The sequence below is a fragment of the Ruditapes philippinarum genome, unplaced genomic scaffold, assembly GCF_026571515.1.
Source record: "Ruditapes philippinarum isolate M1 unplaced genomic scaffold, ASM2657151v2 ctg10834_1_1_1_1, whole genome shotgun sequence".
In the NCBI taxonomy this organism is placed as follows: domain Eukaryota; kingdom Metazoa; phylum Mollusca; class Bivalvia; order Venerida; family Veneridae; genus Ruditapes; species Ruditapes philippinarum.
The window spans coordinates 1-24,226 of record NW_026863841.1 but is presented as its reverse complement, the minus strand read 5'-3'; the positions used below and the strand labels follow the sequence as shown (position 1 = coordinate 24,226).

The 24,226-nt window shown below is 33.1% G+C and overlaps 1 protein-coding gene and 2 long non-coding RNA genes across 3 annotated transcripts; 2 read left to right on the top strand and 1 right to left on the bottom strand.

The window, feature by feature from the left end:
* Positions 1 to 2,140: 2,140 nt before the first annotated feature.
* Positions 2,141 to 4,098, bottom strand: LOC132723459 (uncharacterized). The gene is made up of 3 exons (XR_009624742.1): positions 3,348 to 4,098; positions 2,691 to 2,849; positions 2,141 to 2,340 (listed from the first exon to the last, which is right to left on the bottom strand). It is a non-coding gene; the product is annotated as an uncharacterized LOC132723459 (long non-coding RNA).
* A 2,522-nt stretch (positions 4,099 to 6,620) lies between these two features.
* Positions 6,621 to 18,210, top strand: LOC132723460 (dolichyl-diphosphooligosaccharide--protein glycosyltransferase subunit 2-like; the record flags this gene model as incomplete). Its single annotated transcript, XM_060708185.1, is given in 11 exon segments — positions 6,621 to 6,630; positions 7,400 to 7,638; positions 8,067 to 8,271; positions 13,877 to 13,940; positions 14,377 to 14,491; positions 15,169 to 15,258; positions 15,905 to 16,012; positions 16,298 to 16,366; positions 17,010 to 17,134; positions 17,605 to 17,814; positions 18,006 to 18,210. Coding segments are annotated over 11 exon segments (1,440 nt in total), but the record flags the coding sequence as incomplete, so codon positions are not given.
* An 866-nt stretch (positions 18,211 to 19,076) lies between these two features.
* On the top strand, positions 19,077 to 20,201 carry LOC132723461 (uncharacterized). Its single transcript, XR_009624743.1, has 3 exons — positions 19,077 to 19,255; positions 19,633 to 19,714; positions 20,047 to 20,201. It is a non-coding gene; the product is annotated as an uncharacterized LOC132723461 (long non-coding RNA).
* Positions 20,202 to 24,226: the final 4,025 nt, after the last annotated feature.

Genomic DNA, 24,226 nt, shown 5'->3' with positions numbered 1-24,226 from the left:
TAGAAGTGCAGTGCTTAAGAATCATTACTCTACCTTGCCTTATTTTGAAGTTATTGCCCTTTGTTTATTTTTACTTTTTGACTTTTGTCCGGACATAACTCTAAAACTATTAGATATATCAATATGAAACTTTTAGGTAGCAAGATATCATTGGATAGAACTGCAATGCTTAAAGAACCTAAACAAAGCCTTGTCTAATTTCGGAGTTATTGCCCTTTGTTCATTTTTACACTTTGAATTTTACCCGGGACATAACTCTGAAACTATAAGAGATATCATCAGAAACGTTATAGATAGATAGATCTCATTGAAAAAAGTGCAGTGCAAAAGAACATATATCTACCTTGCCTAATTTTGGAGTTTTTTTTCCCTTTGTTCATTTTTTATACTTTCCTGTGTCCAAAACCTTCTCGCGGAGCATCACCCGGTTCAACCGGTTCTTGTTTATTTCATTTTAAAAATCAAATTATTATTTTGCCATTACAAAATATATAAATAATATTTATAATTCTAATATTGTTATATGGATCAATATAATAAGCACACTTTTATCATTATATTTTTAATATGTTTGACGTTTTCTTAAAAACTTTTTACAAAAGTGCATATTATGGTGGCATATTTCTGCCACCAGATAACCATATAACTAACTAGTTAATTAAGATGTTAACTAGTTACGTACCTAGTTAACCTCTTAATTAACTAGTTAGTTATGTGGTTAACTAGTTACGTAACTAGTTTTTTTTCAATACATAAAAAATCATAACGGGAAATAAATAAATGTTAACCTCTTAATCAACTAGTTAGTTATATGGTTATCTGGTGGCAGAAATATGCCACCATAGCATATCAACATGTGTACAAAAATATTCTATCCCACGCATTTGAAACTATTTGAAAATAAGAAAGATATTTAAAAACGCTCAGATGTAATTGTACATAATCGTGATTTAGAACATGTAAATGTACGAATATAACACTGACACCTATGCTCTGCTATTGCGCTAGGTAATGGCTAGCGCTATCAAGGCACATGAAAATATTATGTTTTGGTTGTCTTATATTGATTATGCCCCAAACACAAAATGTGGGTGGGGCTATAATGGATTCGCTTTGTCGTGTCGGTCCGTCCGTCCGTCTCCATTATCATGTCCGCTCTAAAAATCCTATACCAATTGAAGGATTTTCTTCAACTTGGCTCAAATGTTCACCTCAACAAGGGGATGTGCAGAACCCATGTTGACAATGTGTCAGGTCAAGGTCACAATTGAAGGTCAAATATCAAACAATCAAATATTAGACAGTATGTCATGTTCGCTCTGTAAGTTCTTCACTTATTGAAAGTTTTTCTTCAATCTTGGCTCAAATGTTCACTTCAACGAGGTTATGTGCAGAACCCATGTTACCCTTTGCGGCTTAAGGTCAAGGTCACACTTGAAGGTCAAAAATTGACTTAGAAAGTATTCTTAAATTTTAACATGTATTTAAATATTTTTGAAACTAGCACACAGTATTTGCTTGAAACTTAAAATATATATGTAGTGCCACAATTAAGATATGAAGGCCAAGTTTCATAACTCTGTATTGCATTTTGACAAAGTTATGCTCCCTTTTAAGCAATCAAATATTAGACAATATATCGTGTCCGCTCTATAAATCCTATCCCAGATAGCAGACAGTAGTTGGCCCAACGTTGGGCCAATTACATTTGCTTTGTTGGCCCAACACATAATGCCAACGTTGGCCCAATGTCAATTTGCTAATTGGGGCAAACGTTGGGCCAACGGTTGGTATATGGTTGGCCCAACGACTGCTTTCCTACCTTATCGTTGGCCCTCCATTGGCCAAGACTGGTTTTCCTTCCTATCGTTGCCTCTGTTGGCCAAACAACTGATTTTCCCTTCTTATTGTTGGCCCCCCGTTGGCCCACTGACTGTGTTTCCTATAATAAACATTGGCCCTTCGTTGGCCCAATGCCTTATTTTCTACTATCTAAGTTGGCTCTCAGTTGGCCTATCACTTTGTTTCCTACTCTTATTGTTGGCCCTCCATTGGACCAATTACTTGTTTCTTACTACTAACGCTGGCCCTCAGATGACAAGACCAAAAACAGCATGTCTGAGACCGTAAAATAAAAGAACATAAAATATTCTAATTACTACAATTTATTTCTAAATGTTGTTCACATATCATTTTCATTTTCTTCTCTTTGTTGTTGCAACTTTTTAGTCAGTCTCTTCCTCTGCCCGCCTCCCCTATCCTTGGCATATCTTAGCCACTCCTTCATTGTCTTCTCGATTTCTTTATGAGTAGACCCCTGTCTACTTCCTCTTACAGCATCTGAAATTTATACAGTTTACTGATTTTATTTAAATATACACTACTAATTAGAATTTACTAGTTTAAAGGCAAATAAAACTGAAAAACTGCAAACAGAGCTAAGGGATAAGACTTTGATAGTAAAGCAATATTTTAAATTACAAGTCAATAGATTTAATAGTAACAGAGATATTTGACATAATTAAAAATTTTAACCTAAAACTTTCAAGTTAAAAAGAGGCATAATTCTGTCAAAATGCAAAAAGAGTCATGATGATCATTTACAACACAAGAGTCATATCTTACACCCACGGTGTAAAATAAATTTTTAGCACCGGTGAAATCAACTTTGAAAAAGTAAAAATACAAACCTAATATGACTGTTTTAAGTCTAAGTTTTTCGAATGGTTTTTCGAGCCTTTTCCAACCCAGTTGTATTCTAGGGCAACTTCCTGAGACAAAGTGTGAGACATAACACGGCGAACATTGCTCTCCACACTATCTCCTCCAATTAGACATAAATTTGCTGTCTGAAATGAAATAAAAACAATTTTGCAGTCGGGTAAAGTAATTTGTGTTTAATGCGAAGTTACACTTTAAATTAAAATTACACAAAGTTTCGTATATACCACTACCAAATATATTAATATAAATCACCTATTTATTACTCAGAGCAGATTGTATGAGCTTAACAGTGCTAATTGTAGTACTAACTTGCAACTTAATCAAAGATTTTTTGCAGTTATCACAATAAATTCAGATGTAAAAATTATGCACATATCATATTTTAAGCTGATTAACACTGATATAATTAAATGGTTTTAATTTCATTACAAAAATCAAATTCATTCTGGCTTGTTTACCTGAAAACAATTACCAATCCGCCATTTTGTATTAATCACATGACCTGGTCACGTGGAAAGTATAACAGGTTTTAAAACACTAATTCCGTGCATGTTTAAATACATTAATATATTAGAAGGGTTTATTTTAAAGATTAAAGTAAAAAAAACTCTAGATCTACTTACATTTTTCAGTGTTGAGAAATTGCAGTCTAATTCAAATTTATTTAAATATATCTGTAAACACGTCCACGCAGAGGGAACGGATGGGTAGTGCCAAAATGATCCTATTTCCATTCATTGATTACATAAACAGAGGTTAATAAGAGTTTAGAGTGGAAGATTCCGGAGGTTTATTGTAAACATTTAGGATGGTTAATCTGTTTCAGCACATGTATAATTGCCTTAGATTATACATCAGATCTTCAAGATTTTTATAGATCTATATAGATACATCCCCTACTACTGCATATAGCCTGGGCTTTGGTCATTTCTAGACTCACAAAGTAATTATTTCTTACGTACATTTCTGATTTAATTTATATGAGTATTTCTTGAATGTGACAATATTGAAACATGGCTTCAAAAAAAAACTTTATAAATTTTAGTCTTTACTCATTGTAGTGTACTGTTTATATACAGTAAAATATCTACATGTATCTATATGTGTTTAAAAAAAAAAATTTGGGTCAGGTGCAGTAATATATTTGACGGAAATGTATCGTTGGTCAAACGTTGGCCCAACATCTGTTTTAAAGTACATATTTATCGTTATTGGGCCAATGCAGAAATGTCGCTGGCGTTAACTTATGGTTGGTTCGAAGTTGGGCCAACAACTGCATTTATAGTACATGTTAACTAGTGTTGGGCCAACCATGGCCCAACAACGATTTTCCTTTGACGATTTTCCGTGGTTGGCCCAACCACTGCATGTTTACAGGGATACTAATGGAAGAATTTTCTTCAAACTTTACTCAAATGTTCACCTCAACAAGGTTATGTGCAGAACCCATGTTACCTTTGTGTCGGCTTAAGGTCAAGGTCACACTTGAAGGTAAAAAAAAAATGACTTAGAAATGTTCTTATATCTTAACATATACTTGAATATTTTTGAAACTAGCACAGGTATTTGCTTGAAACTTAAAATATAAATGTAGTGCCACAATTAAGATATGCAGGTCAAGTTTTATACTCTGTATTGCATTTTGACAAAGTTATGCTCCCTTTTAAAGTCTTTAAATTTACGTACAATCAATACTAGACAATATGTCGTGTCCGCTCTATAAATTCTATACTAATGGAAGGATTTTCTTCAAACTTGACTCAAATGTTCACCCCAACAGGGCAATGTGTAGAACATATCTTACCCTTGTGCCAGCTTAAGGTCAAGGCCAAACTTGAAGGTCAAAAATTGACTTAGAAAATGTTCTTAAATTTTAACATGTACTTGAATATTTCTAAAACTAGAACAGATAACATTTGAAACTTCAAATATATACGAAGTGTCGCAAGTAAGATATGCAGGTCAAGTTTCAAAACTGAAAAAGTGGGGGAATAACTTTGTATTGCATTTTGACAAAGTTAAGTCCATCTTTATGTCTTTAAATTTATTTACTATAATATTTCTTAAACCAGAACAGATATTTACTTGAAACTTAAAATTTATATGAATGGTTACAAGCAAGCTCAGTTGACGAAAAATTATACAATTCCATTGAATTATGACACAAGTTATACCCCTTTTAGGCTTAGAAAATGTTCTGATATAACCATTAATACTTAAATGTTTCTGAAACTAGAACAGAATCTGATATTCACTTGAAACTATATAACATATAGAGGGTCAGAAGTAAGCTCAATATGCAAAGGTTTTCCACTCTTAATTACATTTTGACATAATTATGCTATTTTCTTAACTTCACTACTTTTATTTGTTTTAGTACAATTGGGAAAATGAAAGGTTATTTGTAACTTTTTCGAACATGATTTGACAATATATATGTATACTACTATATTTATTTCATATATTTATCAAATTTAAAAAGTGGAGGTGAAAAGACCAGGGTTTTGAGGGTGAAACGTCCAGGGGTGAAACATCCAGGTGGTGTAAAGTCCTATACGATTACCCGTCTTTTTTTTCACTTTTTATGTCTATGTATTTGTGCCGCTAAAGTTATTCTCTTAACCATTTCTGTCAAGGACATTGGTGGGGGTATGAATCGCATTCAGCGATAATTCTAGTTAGGCTTCAGCCTACCTTAATTTTTTGGCATTGTTATTAATCTTTCTTAATATGAAAACAAAGGCTCAATTTATCATCCTGTGACAGTAGCAAACGGTTACTTTGAGTTATTTTACATTAAGGGGTTTTAGACTTGAGCTATATGCATAGTACTTAGTATTATCACGGATTTATATTACATCCGTGGTATTATTTTACTTATCCTCAAACAATTATAGACGACCTTGAAAAGGTTACTCGAATATAAGTATATTAAAATGTAATGTAAAATGTAGATATACAACATGTTAATGAAAATTCAAAAAATAATCCAGTTTTAAAGAATGGCACACCATTTTAATAAGTTTAATCACACCCTTTTGTATATTTTTAAAATTGTATCATAGATGTACAATTTTAGTGTGATGAAAACCTAAATATTGCGATTTTGCGCAGTGTGTCAATTAAAAAATAAGTACAACCATAAGTAATTGGTGGCTGTACCAGTTGAATACCACCCACAACTATCAACAAGATACACAAACCAAGAAGAACAACCTACCAGCTAACATCACAACTGTGGACAACCTGGACAGTTTTAAAACTGCTGTCCAGTCTTACGTATTTGTGTAAATTATTAAACATCGTGTATAGTGTACAAACATGTTTGGATTTTACTTCACACTACGTTTTCACATTATTTTAACTCGAACGCCTGGTGCCGCACATGGGGGACAGGTTTTTAGCCCACGTACGTTTTATGGAGCACAATTCACATCACCACTCGTCGCTGATGTCTGCACAGCGGATTTACAGACGAGTTCATCATAGAAGTAGAAGTAGAAGAAATGCAAACTCAACTAGGTGCTGTGGGAGGAGGGGTGGGGCGGAGGGGGAGTAGATGTTGCACTTTAATAAATTGTCTAGCTGTTATGAACAGACCAAATTTAACTCTCTGTTTTCATTGATCCAGAGACTGGTACCAGAATTGTTTTCTTATGATTATATAAATTGGAGAGAAAACCATTTACAAGTGTACTTCAAGACAAAGTGAGTGCGGTTAATATAAAAAAAATAGAAATGTAAAAGAAATGCTTGACATCCTTTCTTCTCTCAATTTAGACGGTAACTCTATTAGTGTGTTCCGGCCTTATTAGATTTTTAACAAAACAAAATTATTACGTAGCGGATTTCAAGTTGCCCGGATGTCACACGTCCCCGGAAGTGACCTATCTAAAATGGCGAAAGGTAGAGTATTTGAAACTCAGTTATTTAAAACAGTTGACAATGCCTTTTTCACCTGTTTTTCCATGTGTTATTCATTGCAAAGTTCTGAGCTAACAATAATGTTAGCAATGCTCAAATTTGTTGTCATAGATAAGCTGTATTTCCGAACATTTTGTCGATAACAATGAGCCGGTATATCTGGCGTTGCCACGTGTAAAAAGTACCGAAATTGCTTTCCATGTCCGATAAAGCTACTATTGCTATCTATAAAACTGAAGATGAACCTAATCAGATGGTTTTGTAAGTGAAACAGACAGCTTTATTTTTAAATCTGTGATAAAACTGGCTTGACAGATGAATAATTTGGGATTTCCAAAGGGAAGAAAAATTATAGTGGCTATATCCTGGAACATCTACATTATACTGCCTTACAATCAATTCTGATTATGACTAGCAGGCAATGGAAATTAGAGATCACGGGGTCTAATCCAGGAGGGTAATTTTTCACATATAGTGTCAGTGAGAAATGACCTTCCACTATCTGTGAAAAAAAGTCTTTGATAATCTTTCATTTTCTGTTAACAGGGTCAGCAAAATCTGATTTTGACTGACTTGTCCGTTTTTATGTGAAGCATTTTTCAATTGTGCGGATGATATTTACATATATAGTAATTTGTCGAAAATGTTCACTTGTCCGTACAGGCTGTGGGACAATCTGGCCAATAGGTCATTTGATTTTGCTGGCCCTGGTTATACTAAACTCTTAACTAGTTAAGTTTAAGTGTTAAAGCTGAAGAAAACATCAACATTCACGACTGTCTTACATTTATTTCAGGTTCAGTGTGTTATATCTGTTTTGCTGTGGCTGTGGTTGGTCAGGCACTGACTCCGTCCACATTTCTGACCACTGTGGACAGAGAGAGATTGAGGTCTGTGTTTGAATCAGCACAACCATACACTGATGCTGCCAATGCACATTATTCCATCTTGGGTCTTAAACTGCTTGGAGCAACAATTCCCAAGGAGCAGGTAATTAAATGACTTCTGGACACACTAAATGCATCATATAAGTTGGACTTTTCTTGCTTTATCTGCATAATGTGAATACAAAGAATGCCTGATTTATGACAGATAACCTTGAAGGTAAATTTATATAATATGCATGTATGCTGATCTTGTATATCAGATCTCTTAATTGACATTGTTAAAGTAAAAAAAAATAGTAGAAATTTGATTTTGTTTTGTTTTATTTAATCCCTCTGGCTGACACAAGTGACTTTCCGACTTTAATGAGTAGCACCTCAGTTCTTCAGTAAGCTAGCTGGATAGTTTCATTCCCCTGGCAAGATACAAAACCATCGTGAAAAGGGGCCAGTAATTTGAAGTTGGTGACATAGGCATCAAGAAATTTTGTAAATGTAAGCAAATGTGAATATTTTTTATTGTAATCATTTCAGGAGGTATGCAGATCTGTAACCTCATCTGTAGAGGCCAACAGTGTAGCATCCTGGTTCCACGCCTCCTCAGCAGCCAAAGCTTTGTCTGGATGTAAACTTTCCCCAGGAAATGCTGAAAAACTTCTCACCGCTGCAGTAGCTGAGGACAGCAGTGTTGCTGATATCTATTATGCTTACTTCGCATTGAAAAATCTAGGTCTTGCAGGTAATGTCATTTATGTTCAGATAATGACTTTCTTATCAGGTCTTCTGACTGAAAAACTCTAGCAGTTTTATTAATGAATATATGCTGGTGTGTGCTTAAATCCTACATTATCCAAGTAGTTTCAACCAACTTTCACAGAATGGCTAAATTATCAAGTGAGAAATAAGGAAATTATGTTAAGGAGAGGGAAAAAAAGAGACAAATTCATAACAACAATAGACCGCCTCTGTGGTCGAGAGGTTAGAGTCGATGACTTCTAATCCAGTTACCTCTCTGGCGTGGGTTCGATCCCCCGGAGATGCTTTGGTAGTTTAGCACGGCGGAAGGTAGTCTAGTACTGGTGTAACTCTCCAGGAACGTTGGTTAGGAAACTACCCACCTATATGACTGAAATACTGTTTGAAAAAGGCGTAAATTGAAACAAACAAACATAACAACAACCAAAGTGGTAAAAGTAAAATGAATGTTTGAATGATGTTTATTTCTTTATATGATTAGAGCGGACTGAATTTTTAATTTTCGTTACTGTATGACAAGACAAGTGTTTTACCTTCCTGTTTAGCCTTCTTCCCGGTTATTAGAAATTTCTGTTTTCATTCTGTCCTTCCGTCATTCCGTCGTCATCAGTTTCCGTTCATTATCTTAGTAACGGTTGCACACATTCAACTCAAATTTGCCATATAGATATGTCATGACAAAATACAGGTCAAGTTCGAATTTGGTCATGGTTTGATGATTTTTGGCAGAGTTATGCCCCTTTTACTTTGAAAATAATATGAAATTTTCAGTTTCCGTTCATTATTCTCCCCATGGGTACAACACATTCAACTCAAACTTGACATATGGATATGTCATGAGAAAATACAGGTCAAGTTCGAATTTGGTCATGGTTCGATGATTTTTGGCAGAGTTATGCCCCTTTTACTTTGAAAATAATATGAAATTTTCAGTTTCCGTTCATTATTCTCCCCATTGGTACAACACATTCAACTCAAACTTGACATATGGATATGTCATGAGAAAATACAGGTCAAGTTCGAATTTGGTCATGGTTCAATGATTTTTGGCAGGGTTATGCCCCTTTTACTTTGAAAATAATATGAAATTTTCAGTTTCCGTTCATTATCTCCCCAACGGCAGTGTTCGAAATTAGCAGTAGTCCTATAGCCCCTGACTACTAAATTTCTCCTCGGGCTACCAACTTTTCACAGTAACAAGCCCGACCAGGCTACTGTATTTTCAGAGCCAATATAAACAACTGTTTTGAACAAATGAATTGTGCTAGTGAAATGTCTTTTGGGCTAGTGAATTTTCCAATCTGGTAGTCCGAAAAGCCTAGCTGATTCAAATCCTAATTTCTTACACTGCAACGGTACAACACATTGAACTCAAGCTTGACATATGGATACAACAAAGGAATGCGCAGGTCAAGTCTAAATTTGGTCATGGTTCAATGATTTTTTGCAGAGTTATGCCCCTTTCACTTTGAATATAAAATGAAATTTTCAGTTTCTGTTTATTATCTCCCCAACAGTATTACACATTCAACTCAAATTTGACATATGGACATGTCAATGGAATGTGCAGGTCAAGTTCAAATTTTGTCATGGTTCAATGATTTTTGGCAGAGAAATGCCCCTTTCTCTTTGAAAATAATATGAAATTTTCAGTTTCCGTTCATTATCTCCCCAACGGTACAATACATTCAAGTCAAACTTGACATATGGATATGTCATGAGAAAATACAGGTCAAGTTTGAATTTGGTCATGGTTCGATGATTTTTGGCAGAGTTATGCCTCTTTAACTTTGGAAAATTTGGAAAAAGAAAATTTTCAGTTTCCCATTCATTATCTCCCCAACAGTTGTACATATTCAACTCAAATTAAAGATATGGATATGTCATAAGAATGCATTGGTCAATTTAGAATTTGGTCATGGTTTGATGATAGCTGACAAAGTTATCCCTTTTGAACTTTGAAAAAAAATCAGAAATTTTAAGTTTCCGTTCATTATCTCCCCAATGGTTGTACGCATTCAACTCAAATTTAACATATAGATACATCTTAGGAATAAGCAGTTTAAGTGTGAATTTGGTCGTGGTTCAATGATTTTGGACAAACTTATCTTTCCTGAATGTTGGAAAAATTTTGAATTTTCATTTTCGGCACTCATACTTTTGTGGAAAATTAATGTATGTAGCCATTATTTTGGCTACAAATATGCAATTTACAAAAGGTTAAGACTGAATAATTTCAGTGCCTCCAACAATGTATAATCAAAGCACAGAAGGCGCTGAATTTGTTTGGGTCTCAGAATGTAAGAAATGTACAGGTTGTGAGATTATATGTATAGTGCCACCAATGCTTTCCAGCGTTTTAATTGTAGTAAATTGGCTATAAGACTGATTGCAACACTGATATTCAATCCAATGTTTATTTGACTTAAACAATTTGAAAAAAAAAATGAGTTGCCTTTACTGGGATTTGAACTCCAGGCCTCTCGCTTCCTAAGCGAGCGTGAAAACCATTCAGCCACGGTGAATTTATATGTGAAGGGCCTGAAGAAAACCATATTATTCGATCTAAATTAGGGCTTGTAACGACTTTAACTGTTGTTTAACACAGATGTAAATAATCCTGGAGCTTACTATAAGCATGTATATTATAAAGAATCAAAGGGCTGCAAGTTCTGTGGTATTTTCTGATCTTTGCAATCTAAATCGTACTGTATATCTGTATGTATTTTCCTGTATAAGTTTATTTTTATGTATTATAATTCATTTTGCTAGGCACCAGAGTTTGATACATACGGACTTCTACATAACTAGAGTTGCATCAAAAAATCATTATGTCTCCCCCACCTCGGGGGGAGACATATTGTTTTTGCCCTGTCCGTCCGTCAGTCTGTCCGTCCGTCAGTCCGTCCGTCCATTCTTCGTTTCCGGACGATAACTAGAGTTCCTTTTGACCTACAGCCCTCAAACTTCATAGGATGATTGGTCTTATAGAGCTTGATGATCCCTATTGTTTTTGGGGTCAGTAGGTCAAAGGTCAAGGTCACACTGACCGTTGGTCAATTTTCTCGTTTCCGGATGATAACTAGAGTTCCTTTAGACCTACAGACCTCAAACTTCATAGGATGATTGGTCTTATTGAGCAGATGATCCCTATTGTTTTTTGGGGTCAGTAGTTCAAAGGTCAAGGTCACAGTGACCGTTGGTCAATTTCTCGTTTCCGGAATGATAACTAGAGTTCCTTTTTGACCTACAGCCCTCTCAAACTTCATAGGATGATTGGTCTTATAGAGCAGATGATCCCTATTGTTTTTGGGGTCAGTAGGTCAAAGGTCAAGGTCACAGTGACCGTTGGTCAATTTTCCATTTCCGGATGATAACTAGAGTTCCTTTTGACCTACAACCCTCAAACTTCATAGGATGATTGGTCTTATTAATCAACCTTGTATATAAACCTCCGTCATTGCCGATTAACTTGTTCCTTCAAAAGCTTACCCTTGTCTTGGAAAATTCACCAACAGAAAAACTGCATAGTTCTAGGAGACTTCAACATTGACCTCATTCAATATTTAGAACATCCATTGACCCACACTATGTTACGACATCGCTTTAAACAAATAATAAACAAGGCTACTACAGCACACAACACACTTATTGACCATATCTACCAGAGAGGCTTGATTGTGAAAACGAGTGGAGTCATCCCAACACACTACAGTTAACATGATTTGACATACATTGAAATTTGAGTTGTCTTTCAATAGTGTAAAAAATCTGACAATATGAACGTTTGTTTCAAGTATCATCAAAATCCTTCAAAGGGTTGAAGAGTTATGGAGCAGACACAATTTCCTTTAATTTCGTTTGTGAAACTATATATGATATGACATTCAAGTGTCAAGTAAGACCTTGACCTTGGAACCAGCCATACGAAACATGTACTCTACACGTTCTCTGGATGTGGTGAATTTTTGTTTCAAGTATCTACCAGAGAGGCTTCATTGTGAAAACGAGTGGAGTCATCCCAACACACTACAGTTATCATGATTTTACATACATTGTAATTTGAGTTGTCTTTCAATAGTGTAAAAAAATCTGACAATATGAACGTTTGTTTCAAGTATCATCAAAATCCTTTAAAGGTTTGAAGAATTATGGAGCAGACACAATTTCATTTAATTTCATTTGTGAAACTATATATGATATGACCATCAAGTGCAATTTCGTTTGACACCCGCCTGCCATACGCTGATTGAATAACCAGGATTTTCAAAATTGAATACCTGGTTAAAAACAAACAGTTTAGGAAGCATCTTCTCATACAACCTTAACAATAGAAACCATCCATAGACAGCCTTCATTGAAGTGACTACCGGGTATTTACATTATCTTATCTCCATTTCCATTCCGGTTTCCATTCACAGTTATTCTCAGCAGTGGGGGAGACATGCGCTTTTTTACAAAAGCATCCTCTAGTTTATGTTCATTTTTTACGACAGCCACACTTTATCCTTGCATATCATGGCTACTTCCTTAACAAAGACACTTAAAAAAGAATTAAAAAAAAAAAGTTTCCTCGACTGGGATTTGAACTCCAGACCTCTCACTAAGCGAGCGCGTTACCCCTGCACCACGGAGAAGTTATACAAACAATGTCAGAATAACATCAAGTCATTCTAAATTTAGAACTTCCATTGCATTTCGGGTTTGTAATCCTTATTAATTTCGAGGTATTTTGTTCAGGGTAAACCTGTTGTTTAAAATTGAAGTAAATAATTTAGCGAAAATCTTCTCGCCCACACAGTCCGACATGTAGAATCTATATATTCCACTACTCGGTTTGTGTAGTATTCGGTAATCGACATCGCTAAAAATAGAATTTTCATTGATAAAATCATATTCATCCGCGTAATTTGTGATTGTGCATTTATTGACAATTCTATAAGCCAACGCTATTTTTAAACTTTGAATGCGTTGTAATTTGTTGGATACTTGTAACAAAATAAAAATATTTCTTTCTTTTAAATCGCTAGTTTAAAGCTGTTTTGAGAACTACTTGTTGTTAGGTTTGTCGTAAACTTCTGTGTCAGAGATTGAATGTCCGCTTTGTATTTACTTATTTTCGATCAGAAATACAATAAAACAATATTAGAAATATTTGACCATTCGGGAATTATTTTGCTTGAATATAGATGTGCCTGTCTTTGACCATCTTTACGCAGTGATCTCCCCTGAATTTTTCGGCGTTAGTGTTACATATAAAGGGAAGTAACCGCTTCAAAAAAGTGGACTACTTTCGGCATTTACAATTAACAGCATTAGACTCTGAAATTTCGCTACCATTATTTGTTTGGTCTGACGACCCAAACAAATAAAAATGATTTGTGTTAACATTGAAAAGTTTAAGGGGCTTTGAACTTAAAATGAAAAAAATACTAAACATGTAACATCTGAAATTTTGGCTTCATACAGGGGCATCCGTGGCATGATGACACATTGGGATGATTTCTAGTTCTTTAATGGATTCATATCAGTATACTTTTTGGATATCAGTCAGTAGTATAATTTATATTGATGTTGTATTTTTTCAGTTGATGGAAAGAAAGTCTTGGCAGCTCTCACAGAGGCTTTAAAGAAAGACGATTCTCCATTGAGGTAAATAGAAACTGGCAAATCAATTTCTAACTTCAAAAAAATTCAGCTCTATTTATAATCTATGGAAACAGATTATCCCCAGCCTTTGCCAAAAAGTAAAAATGGAATGTGAAGAGAACATCCCAGAATTTATGTGTCTGTGCATGTGATTTTCATTTCAAATCAAAATGTGCTCACTGTAAGCACCTGTTGCATGTTATAAGCTCTTGCTATTGCAGAATTTACTGTATGCTTATTGCTTAACACTGAAAATGATTGTTACTCAGGAGTATTTTTTATACCACTGTCTACTCTTAAATTTTCATAGGCTACCTTTGAAATTGATTATGTTGAATGAGTATGGTTAAAGTAATCATTTTGTGTTCCAGTTTTCTATTGCCATTTTTGCCTATTTTTTCCAGTCTTTTTTAACAAATATAATATTCTACATTTACAGTCATAGCTATGCATTCCGTGTGGCCACAGAGCTCAATACAGATCTCAACAAATATTTTGATTTGATAGAAGATGTTGTCGCCCAAGCTGATGAGGTTGATGACAAATATCTGCAGGTAAACAGATTGTTATTTCATGTTTTTATTTGCTGTTTGTTTTGGCAAAAATAACATTTTTTGTGTTGTTTGAATAGGGAGATTGTTGTGACAGTGCAGTTCTGAAACAAGCTAGAAAGGTATTTGTAAAGACTCATGTGAAGTAAAAAATGTGCAGTTATATATAGAGTGAAATGTAGAAGGTTGAAATAAAATTATTCAAAATCTGAAATCAATTTACAGTGTATGGTTGTCTTGTATTTATTTTAGATTTTAGATTTATTTTATATTAGTGTATTCTAATAAAAGTGATTGTTCCCTGTTGTTGAGCCTATAACTTTACCAATCAAATAGTAAATATTTCTAAATTTATATAATGTATATATATATATATATATATATATATATATATATATATATATATTATATATATATATATATTATATATAATATATATATATATATATATATAAATATAAAGGCCTTACATGGAGATAGTTTGTTATATGTTTGAGAAATTTTTTTATGTAAAGTGGAGAATCACGGGCTGAATATTGCTAAGCTTTTTTTTTCTGGAAAAAAAAACTGGACTAAAAAGATGAATAGTTACATTGAATGGAGTGTAAAGAATTACAACCATGCTTTCATGTTTTGTCTTCATATACGTATTCAAGTAAATACATTATTTTGTATTACAGTTTGAAGGTGGACTATTTGTCTCTGCATCAGTTGTAGATAGCTCATATAAACTAGCAGGAAAAGTTGGCAAAGCTCCAACTATATCTCAGGTCAGTCTGAAATTAACAATTATCTACATAATAGGTTTAGTAGCAAGTGATATATTTCGTCTGTCCTTTGTGTTATGTTTTCAATGTATTCATTTAAAAAAAAAATAAAAAAAATTTAATTTAGTAATGTGTAATGCAGGAAAGGTCTATTAAAGAAATTTATCAATAAAATATATAAATAAAAATTGAGTAATACTGTTCATTGGTATCTTATTAGTAGCTGACATGGAAAAAATTGAGTTTTTCTTGCAACTCTCACCAGTGTCTTACAAGATTTATCAACCAAAATAAAGATCAGAAAGGATTTGACTGTTAGTCAACTAAAGTATTCAGTTAGATAAATAATTCAGGGTTTCCTTGATGAATGTAAGAAATGTTTTCCAATATTTGTAAGACGCTTATTTTCTCCTTATGGTAAACAAGGCTAAGTGTCATACATGTATTTTCACTTGAATAAAATATTGAACATTTTATTTCACCAACATAAGAATGTTAAAGACTATAAAGATATTTAAGGCTGCCTATAATTTATAAGAATGTTTCGTTTTACATGACTGGAGTACATGGATTGAAAAATCATTAAAAATCATGTTTGTAAATTTGCTATGAAAAGTTTGTTATGATGTCTGTTATTAATATTTTTCAGGATAAAGTATTGAAGTTTGCTAATTACTTTATGAGCCGTAAGCATGTACATCAGCTGAAATCCGCATACGCTCTTCTCTCTGCCGTCAACACACTCACTGATAACAAGGTAAAACTATGCCATTTGTATGTTAACAATTCTTTCGCTCATCATAGGATTCCAGTAGCTATAAATAGACATCAAGATTTTGTCTTTCAAGATTGATGATAGAGGAATATTTCAATTAAGGAGCCAGTCCATAGTTTCAGAAATGCACAGAATATAACCTGAGGTCTTTCTTTGCTACTTTAGATCACAGATCACCACATAACCTATGAAGTGTTGGTGTTGTTAAAAGATTAACAAAATATATATAAATACCATTAGTAAAGTTAATTCTTACCATATTTACAGTTCCATGTGCCAGTAGCTGTAACTCTTGATAGCCAGGTGTCAGTAACTTCAACGAAGCCATCAGTTCAGGTAATTTCATCTATTATTGATATTTGAATATATGTTTTGACTTTTGCTACGCTGTCTGTGGTTTTTACATTTTTGATAAAAGACTAGTGTAAATTTAAAGACCTTACTTTTACCTGAAGTGTTACATTTATTCATATATTTATGTACACAGAATAAAAAAGAAAACAATTTGTCTGATACCTTACTTGTCTGATATTCATGAAACTTTAACCATATCGATCATTAATGTAGTATTTTTGCGATATTAGTAAAACAAAGAGCTTTGAACTTGTCTTTTCTGAAAATTGTTCTGGAAAGTTTTGCTGGAAAACCTGTCAATGTTTGTATTTAATTAACTAGTGAAAAAAATACTCCCAAAGAAGTAGTTTAAATGAACTTTACTTTTAATTTCTATAAAATACTTGATTAGCTGTGAATTTCAAACTTGATATTGTTAAACAGGATTTTATCACCAAAATGCAGTCAGCATAGTTAAGCAAGATTAGACTGCTATAATGTACAGACAGCCGGCTCTATACTGGTGACATAGACAGGTTAAAAACACCACTTGCACTGACAAGGTTGCTGGAAATATAAAAAATTGTTGATAAGTTTGAATCGTTGAGTTGTAAGTTTCTATTTTGAATGTTTTTAACTTTGACAGGTTAGAGTAACCAACTTAATGGGAGGCAGTCTAGGTAAACTAACAGTTACTGCTGATAGTGCTAAGAATATGGGAGACCAGTCTGTTGTTGTTAACAAGAAACAATTCAAGGCCACAAAAGAAGAGTAAGTGACTCAAATTGACTTCTTTTTTAGCCAAACTATATATAAACATGTATGGAGAAGAACTAATGCACAAAGTTTTCCATTCAACAAGAGGCAACTATTTTTTCAATTGTTAACCTCCTGAATTTCTTAAACAAGATTGTCCAGCTTCTATTATGTCCAAATACTATTCGTGGATAGCAAGATGAACATTGTAAGTTGGTTAGGCAACGGTTTAGAGCCTGGTCAGATTGTAATGTTATGTACATGCTGGACTTGATCTATATTGGTGACCAGAATCACTTAAGATTATAGCCTGGTTAGATTTATACAATTTTAACGTGACTCCTCAGTATTTTAAGTCTGATTCATAGAACTGTGAAATTTTAGAGTCTAGAGAGGATAAAATTTGCAATCATGAATTCCTTATTTTGACCCACTTGCTACTAAATGCATACATAAGACAGAAATTTTTCTATTTATAACTGTAGATCCCTGTATGAGATGGACTTCATGGCAAATAAACCCTCCAGTGGCTTCTATAAGGTAACTATTAGTGTAGAGGCCCAGAAAGCTGACAGTAGGCTCATTGGTACATCAGGGGCATCGGTCACTGTCAAGGTCACTACTCAGATAGCTGTGGAAAGTGTCGAGATTGGTGTCGCTGATAAGGATCAAGGTTCAGCTCCTAAACCATCCAGGTAAAGTTAATTTTGTATGATTTTGGTAAAGATTCAAATAAGGTTAGTTTTGTCATTATGAGACAAATTTCAATTGCAAACCAACTTGAGAAAGTTTAGCATATGATAACATATAATTATTGTAGATACATACGGCGTGATGTTTTAGTTACGACCATTTCTTGAAATATTTTTATTTTGTCTTGGAACAGAATTCAGTATCCAGAGAAGGTAAAGACCACTCTCGAAGCGGACTTCCATCAGAAGTTGATCATGAAATTTACATTGAAGGACAAATCATCTGGCAAAGCTTTCGCTGCTCATCAAACATTTGTCAAACTTACAAACTTGGAATCCAAACAAGAAATAATCTTTGTAGCCGAGGCAGATTCTAGCAATGTGAATAAGTTTGATCTGGTATGTATTACATGTATTGGTTTACATATGTTTTAATTAACCTTGATTATTGGTAACTTGATTTATTCCTGGGGCCATTTTGTGGACACTTTACACTTCAATATTGTTATCATTAAAGAAAACAGCATTCTAAATATAAATAAAATGCAACTCTTGATATTAATTTTCTGTGCTCTCATTACTACAATGCAACCTCAGCAGTGTAGCCCTTGGTAGACCAATCTAGTCTTTACAATAACAGTATTATTTATTCCCCAAAGAAATTTTTTTATGATAATTGAACCTCAGACAGGCTCTGCTCTTTAAAACGATAAAAAATTTCGTCTTTTAAAGGGCGATGCTCTGACAGGTTCATAGAGTAAAGATTCAGTTCTTCATGTATTTTGATGCAATTCAATTGCTAAGGCCGCTATTCCATTTATACGTGATCAGTGGTCCGCGTCCGTCATCCGCATCCGTTACCGATTCGCTAATCAAAGAATACGTTGAATCTATTCCTTTTGTCCGTTTACCATCCGCTTCCGCGACGGCATCCGCGATGTTTCGCAGGTTGAGCGATTTTTTACGGACGCGGACAGTCACTGACATGTCTCATCCCTACAAAATGCCTCGAACGAAATTAAATACTTTATCGATTTCGAAAGAAAATACTAAAGAAGTCACCAAAATAGTGTAGGAGAACATATAAGTTTATGATGCAGCAATGACAGATTAAAAAAACAACATCTGGTCATCGGTTGCTAAAGAGATGTTATTTGAAAACCTAACTGATATTCAATGTTTGTTACCTAATAGGGTATGTAAGTCTCGTCATGTGACTTGCGAGATTTCACGATATTTTGCACTTCCGGGTACAAACAAACATCAACAACATTGCTTATCTATATTGGGTAATACTTACATGTATGCCGGTGGGAAAGTAAAACTTACATGGAAAAGCAAATGATATGTGGAAATTGGCAGAGTTTTTTGTTTTGTAACGAAATGCAAATGGTTTCATCTTGTGAACAAGTATCAATGAAAGACAACTTCGTATAATCTTCAGGTGGGTGTGTCATTTCAAATTCAGTTTATCCCAATAAATGTTGTAATATTTTCATTTCCATGTAAATCTAATAAATTTGTTTTTTGATACATCATTCGCATCTGACACCAGACTGCCGAATTTGATTTTATCAATTTTCTATGGCGCTACCTGATTATCTCTCAGAAGTATAAAATGTTTAGAAATTTCGGACAGCGCATATTTCGGATAAACGTTTCAATTTGATTATCAGTGTGTTTTAGTTGAATATATTTTCTTCCAACTGAAAATATTATTTATTTATAATTATTATCTTTATAAAGCACAAACAGTCAAGCTGTATATAACCAATTTAAATTGTCATAAAATTCAATGAAATATTTTGCTCCTGTATTTAGACTGAGGACAGTGGTGAGATGAAAGACGTGAACTGGTATCCGATGTAAATACACATGCATGCTCTGCTGTAAAATCGTTTTGGTAAGAAATATATACTTAAAGCTACTTAAACTACATTAATGAAAAATAAATATTATTGTATTACATATAATGTTCTCTTTTTTTTTTTAAATAATTACAGTGTAGCTAAATAAACAAACAGTATGGCATGTGTAGTTAATTCATGTTAAATACTGTTTAAAGTATTTTTCTCAAGTGAGTGGGTCATATTTTTTAGTTAAACTAGGACACCAAGGAGTGTTTCTTCCTTTTCAACATTATTTTCTATTCATGACAATATGAAAATGCTTGAAATTTATAGCTGACTCAATTATTATTGCTTTCAACTCATGATAAATTTTCTTTATATACAGGTATGTGATTTCTTGGTTGGATCTTGAGTACTTGTCATGGCTCTTGATTTTTTTGGAGTGTTCACCATCAGATTAGAAGTCAAATAGTGATACCACCAGGCATAGTTGAAAGGAAATGTCCATACACAGTCTTGGAGTACATAGTGGTAGAGACATGCCAGTCCATTACATATTTTGACTGAATTAAAGCTTCTTAAAGCCTCCATGTCTTTGTGTAAACTGTCTGACTGAATGTTTGTATTCTAATAAAAAACTAAGGTTGAAGACACTTCAAAGATATATGTCAGTGTAAAAATGTTATTTAAACAAAATATCTGTCTTTGGTTAGAAATAAATAACCTGTCTTTATTAGAAATAATTAACCTGTCATTTGTAACTTTGTATTAACTTAATTATTCAAAGATAATTTATCTTCTGCAAATGGCTGCCCAAAACAGTTTCAACCAGGCCCATCATGTAGTTTCAAAACAGTTAAGATAAATTTGTTATAAATAGACTTGTAAAGTAACAGGAATGGTAAAAAGATAAATGTTCAGCATTAAAATTGTTTCTATCTTGAATTGAGTTTCATTCTATATTATCACCCATGATCACTGGCAATTGTAAAAGTAATGTAATCTTTAACCATTATTTAAATATCATAAAAATTCATCTCAAAGAAAAACTTGTTTTCTGAGGCAAGATGGTGAAAATTCCTTCCAAGTTATAGCCTTTCACTGCTCTTAGAAAAGCCATGATTTGCATTTGTACATGGGCAGGAGTAATACCAGAGTAAACAAAATTAAAATGTAATTCATCTGTGTTGAGTATTCTGTAGCAAAACACCTAGCTTGCTAGCCCTTTGTAAGCCCAAGGGTCTTCTCTCTCTTTAATTGGGAGAAGACTTTGCAATTCCCTGGGCATTCCTTGAAGATTTTAGTAATCAGAGGGGTAGTATTACAATACCATATACTTCTTTGGGTTTCAAAAATTACCTGTTTTATAATGTATTGAACCTGTTTGACATTTGAACCAAAAGTGAATTTTATCTATTACAATACATGCAAAACCTTAGGGTTTGCCCACTTGATTACAAAACAATTACATCACTTGATACATTAAATAATACCCATTGGAACTGTTTAAAAAAAATTGTCAATGTTTCAAAAAAAACAACAACAAAAACACCACACAATGGCTTTTAACTTCTGTTCCATGTACATATTGTGTAAATGTTAGTCCATTGAAGAGTGTCAAGACTTTTCATCAATATTATTTAGATAGTGTCTGCTTTTCCGATTTCAGGACAGACAAAAATTCAAATGACTAAATGCATAGGTATTTTAATATTAAGTCAATGCTTTTTGCATATTCGAAAAAGCAATTCTTAAGCCATTTGCCTGTTAGTGAGGAAATTTTGAAATAAGTTTTACACAGTGAACACTTATTTGCACGAGATGAATGGACTCTTTATGATCCCAAGTGAACTGCCAAAAAAATATATGCCCAAATAGTATAAAACAAAAAACAGTTCATAAGTTTAATAAACTTTTTATTTTTACACAATTTTATAGTGCAACCTGCTTAGCATATATATCACACTGATTTTCTCAGTGGGAAGAAAAATCTTCAGGAAAAGCACTTGGAATTATTATTAGTTATTTGGACAATGGTAAACTTTAACACGTGAATGTTCTACTGATTACAAGAAATAAGAATATTTTCCTTTTTTACAAATGTTAAAGACCTTTGAAAATTAACCCATGAACAAAATTTATCATAGAGTTATAAATTTCATATTCTAATTTGAAAAAAATGTTTTTCAGCTTGATAATCAAAGCTTTGAATGCAAATTTGTGGGGAGGCTTATAAATGATTTACCCTCACAATTTATTAGGTAGTAGATGATATATAATATTTTTGGGCTAATCTTTTACTTCATAGTCATTTAATGTTTCAATAAATGTTTCATAATGACTATACTGTGATTCCATGAAAAAACCTTATCTCTGGTGTGTTTATCAGCTTTGGTATATAATTTAGAGTATCTAGTTTTTAATACTTTAAAAACTGCAATGAATTGTGGATATTTTACTCTGTTTCTATCATTGGACCCATTAACATGTTAACAAGATCATAGTGTCAAACTACCATTTAAAATTCTAAATCTTTATACATTAAGATTTTTGTGCTGGATGTCAATTCATCTTCTTCAGGAAAGTTACATTTGACTATTCCCAGTGGCTTTTTAATTAAACTAATATTTCACTGGTTAACTGTGGTTTTTCTCTGATATCATTCTCAAATTAAGGAACTGGAAGATGGTAGTTGCAATAAAGGTCTTTCAATTTGGACAAATCCTCCTTCATCTTTTCCCTTTTTATCTGCCAAGAAATTGAAAAATCAATAAATATGTTGTTTACAAGTGTAAGACACTAGAAATGATACTTACATTACATTTATATTAAAAGCTGGTCCATTGATTGACAGAAAAATTTCATATTTTGAAGTTTTAAATAAAACATTTAAAGATAAACAACAACACATAATATATATAAGTAAAAAATTATTGATCTTCTTTGAATGGTGAAAACATGACTATTTTTTTAATGTTTTAAATTTACTTTCAATTATCATGGCAGTGGGAAATTCCAAGGGTTATTAATATTATTTTGATAATTGTTTATCTTTCCCCAATTTCAACTAAAAAATTTAATCAATTATTTTACATGTATTTTACCTTTGATGTATAGATATTTCAGGATCATAGGTAGTGCAAACAGTTTTGATTAATGGTCCATATTGGAACAGCTGTATATTCATACTTGTCAAATATACCTCCTTTGTCTATACATTCTGGGAAATGGGTTTTTAATTCAAACATTATATTTTTTAAATCAATCTTAATTTGCTAAAGGTACCATATTAAACGATGTATATATAATTTTGGAAAAAGAACAAGAATAAAAATGGAAGGGAAAAAAATTATCCGAAGTTACTTGACTGTGGCCCAATTCCCGAAATTTTGTAAAAACTTTAAATATACACTAGAATTAAAAGTGGGTTCTCGCATTTTTTTTAAATTTCCCAACAAGGGTTAAAATGGGTTTTGAATTTAATTTCTAAAACATCAGTAAGTTTTTTAAAACAATTCCTAAAAAGCTAAAAAAACTAGAATTCAACTAAACCTTTGACAAAACATCCGAAAACAATTGGTCCACTGGGTCCGAAAATTTTTAAACTAGTTTTTAATTTTAAACTCTATAAAATTTCCCCGGGTTTTTGGCGTCAGATTTAATTGAAACCTAAAACCTGCTTTTTTTGGACCCGTGCTTATCCATTCCTTCAAATCTGAAGAGGACCGAAACAAATTTAACTTCTATATCCCTCGAGTTCTTTCGGGTTACCTATAATCTAACGGTAAAATAAGTCCTTGCCGCATGTCCCGGAAAGTGGTAAATCGAAAGTGAAAGTAAACGAGACTTACGGGGCCCTATTTTTTGATGTTACAAATGTTTTTTGAGGTATATAGAAATGAAATTCTACAAATAATTATCCTCTGTTCGCTATCTTTCAATTAAAAGTGTTATAGAAAATAACGTACCTATGAATAATACCCACAAACATTGCACCAGACACACGGATTCAACGGGACGCGGGACCACTGGATCACGTAATAAATGGGAATAGCGGCCTAAGATTCCCAAGTGAAAATTTTTTTTACTTACCATTTCAGAATGTTGGGCGGAAAGTGCCCAAAGATTTTGGTTATAAAATCTGGCAAAATACAATGTTGAGTTGATTGTTTTGGAGTCTTGTCATTAAAATCCCCAATCTCATGGAAAACTGGAAAGCTTTTTCATCAGTGTATAATTTCCATAATAAATTCAACAATTTTAATGTCATTGTCTGAACTACTTTAGTTTTCACAGTTTGTTATGATTCTTCTATTAATTCACATTTTTGCGCTTTAAAATGACCATTTTTTAAGGGCCCTTGTTTGTTATGTAAGAAAGTTTAATATTTTACTTTGAGTTAAAACAAAGCTTGTTCTGCATTCACCATTTTTTGAAAACTGTTGATTATTAAAATGGGACCCATAGAAACTCCCTTACATTTGATTGTATAACAGTAGTTTTGAGCCAGGTTTTGGATAAAAGTCTGTACTTGAGGGCTAATTTTAATGTTTTGAAAATTGATT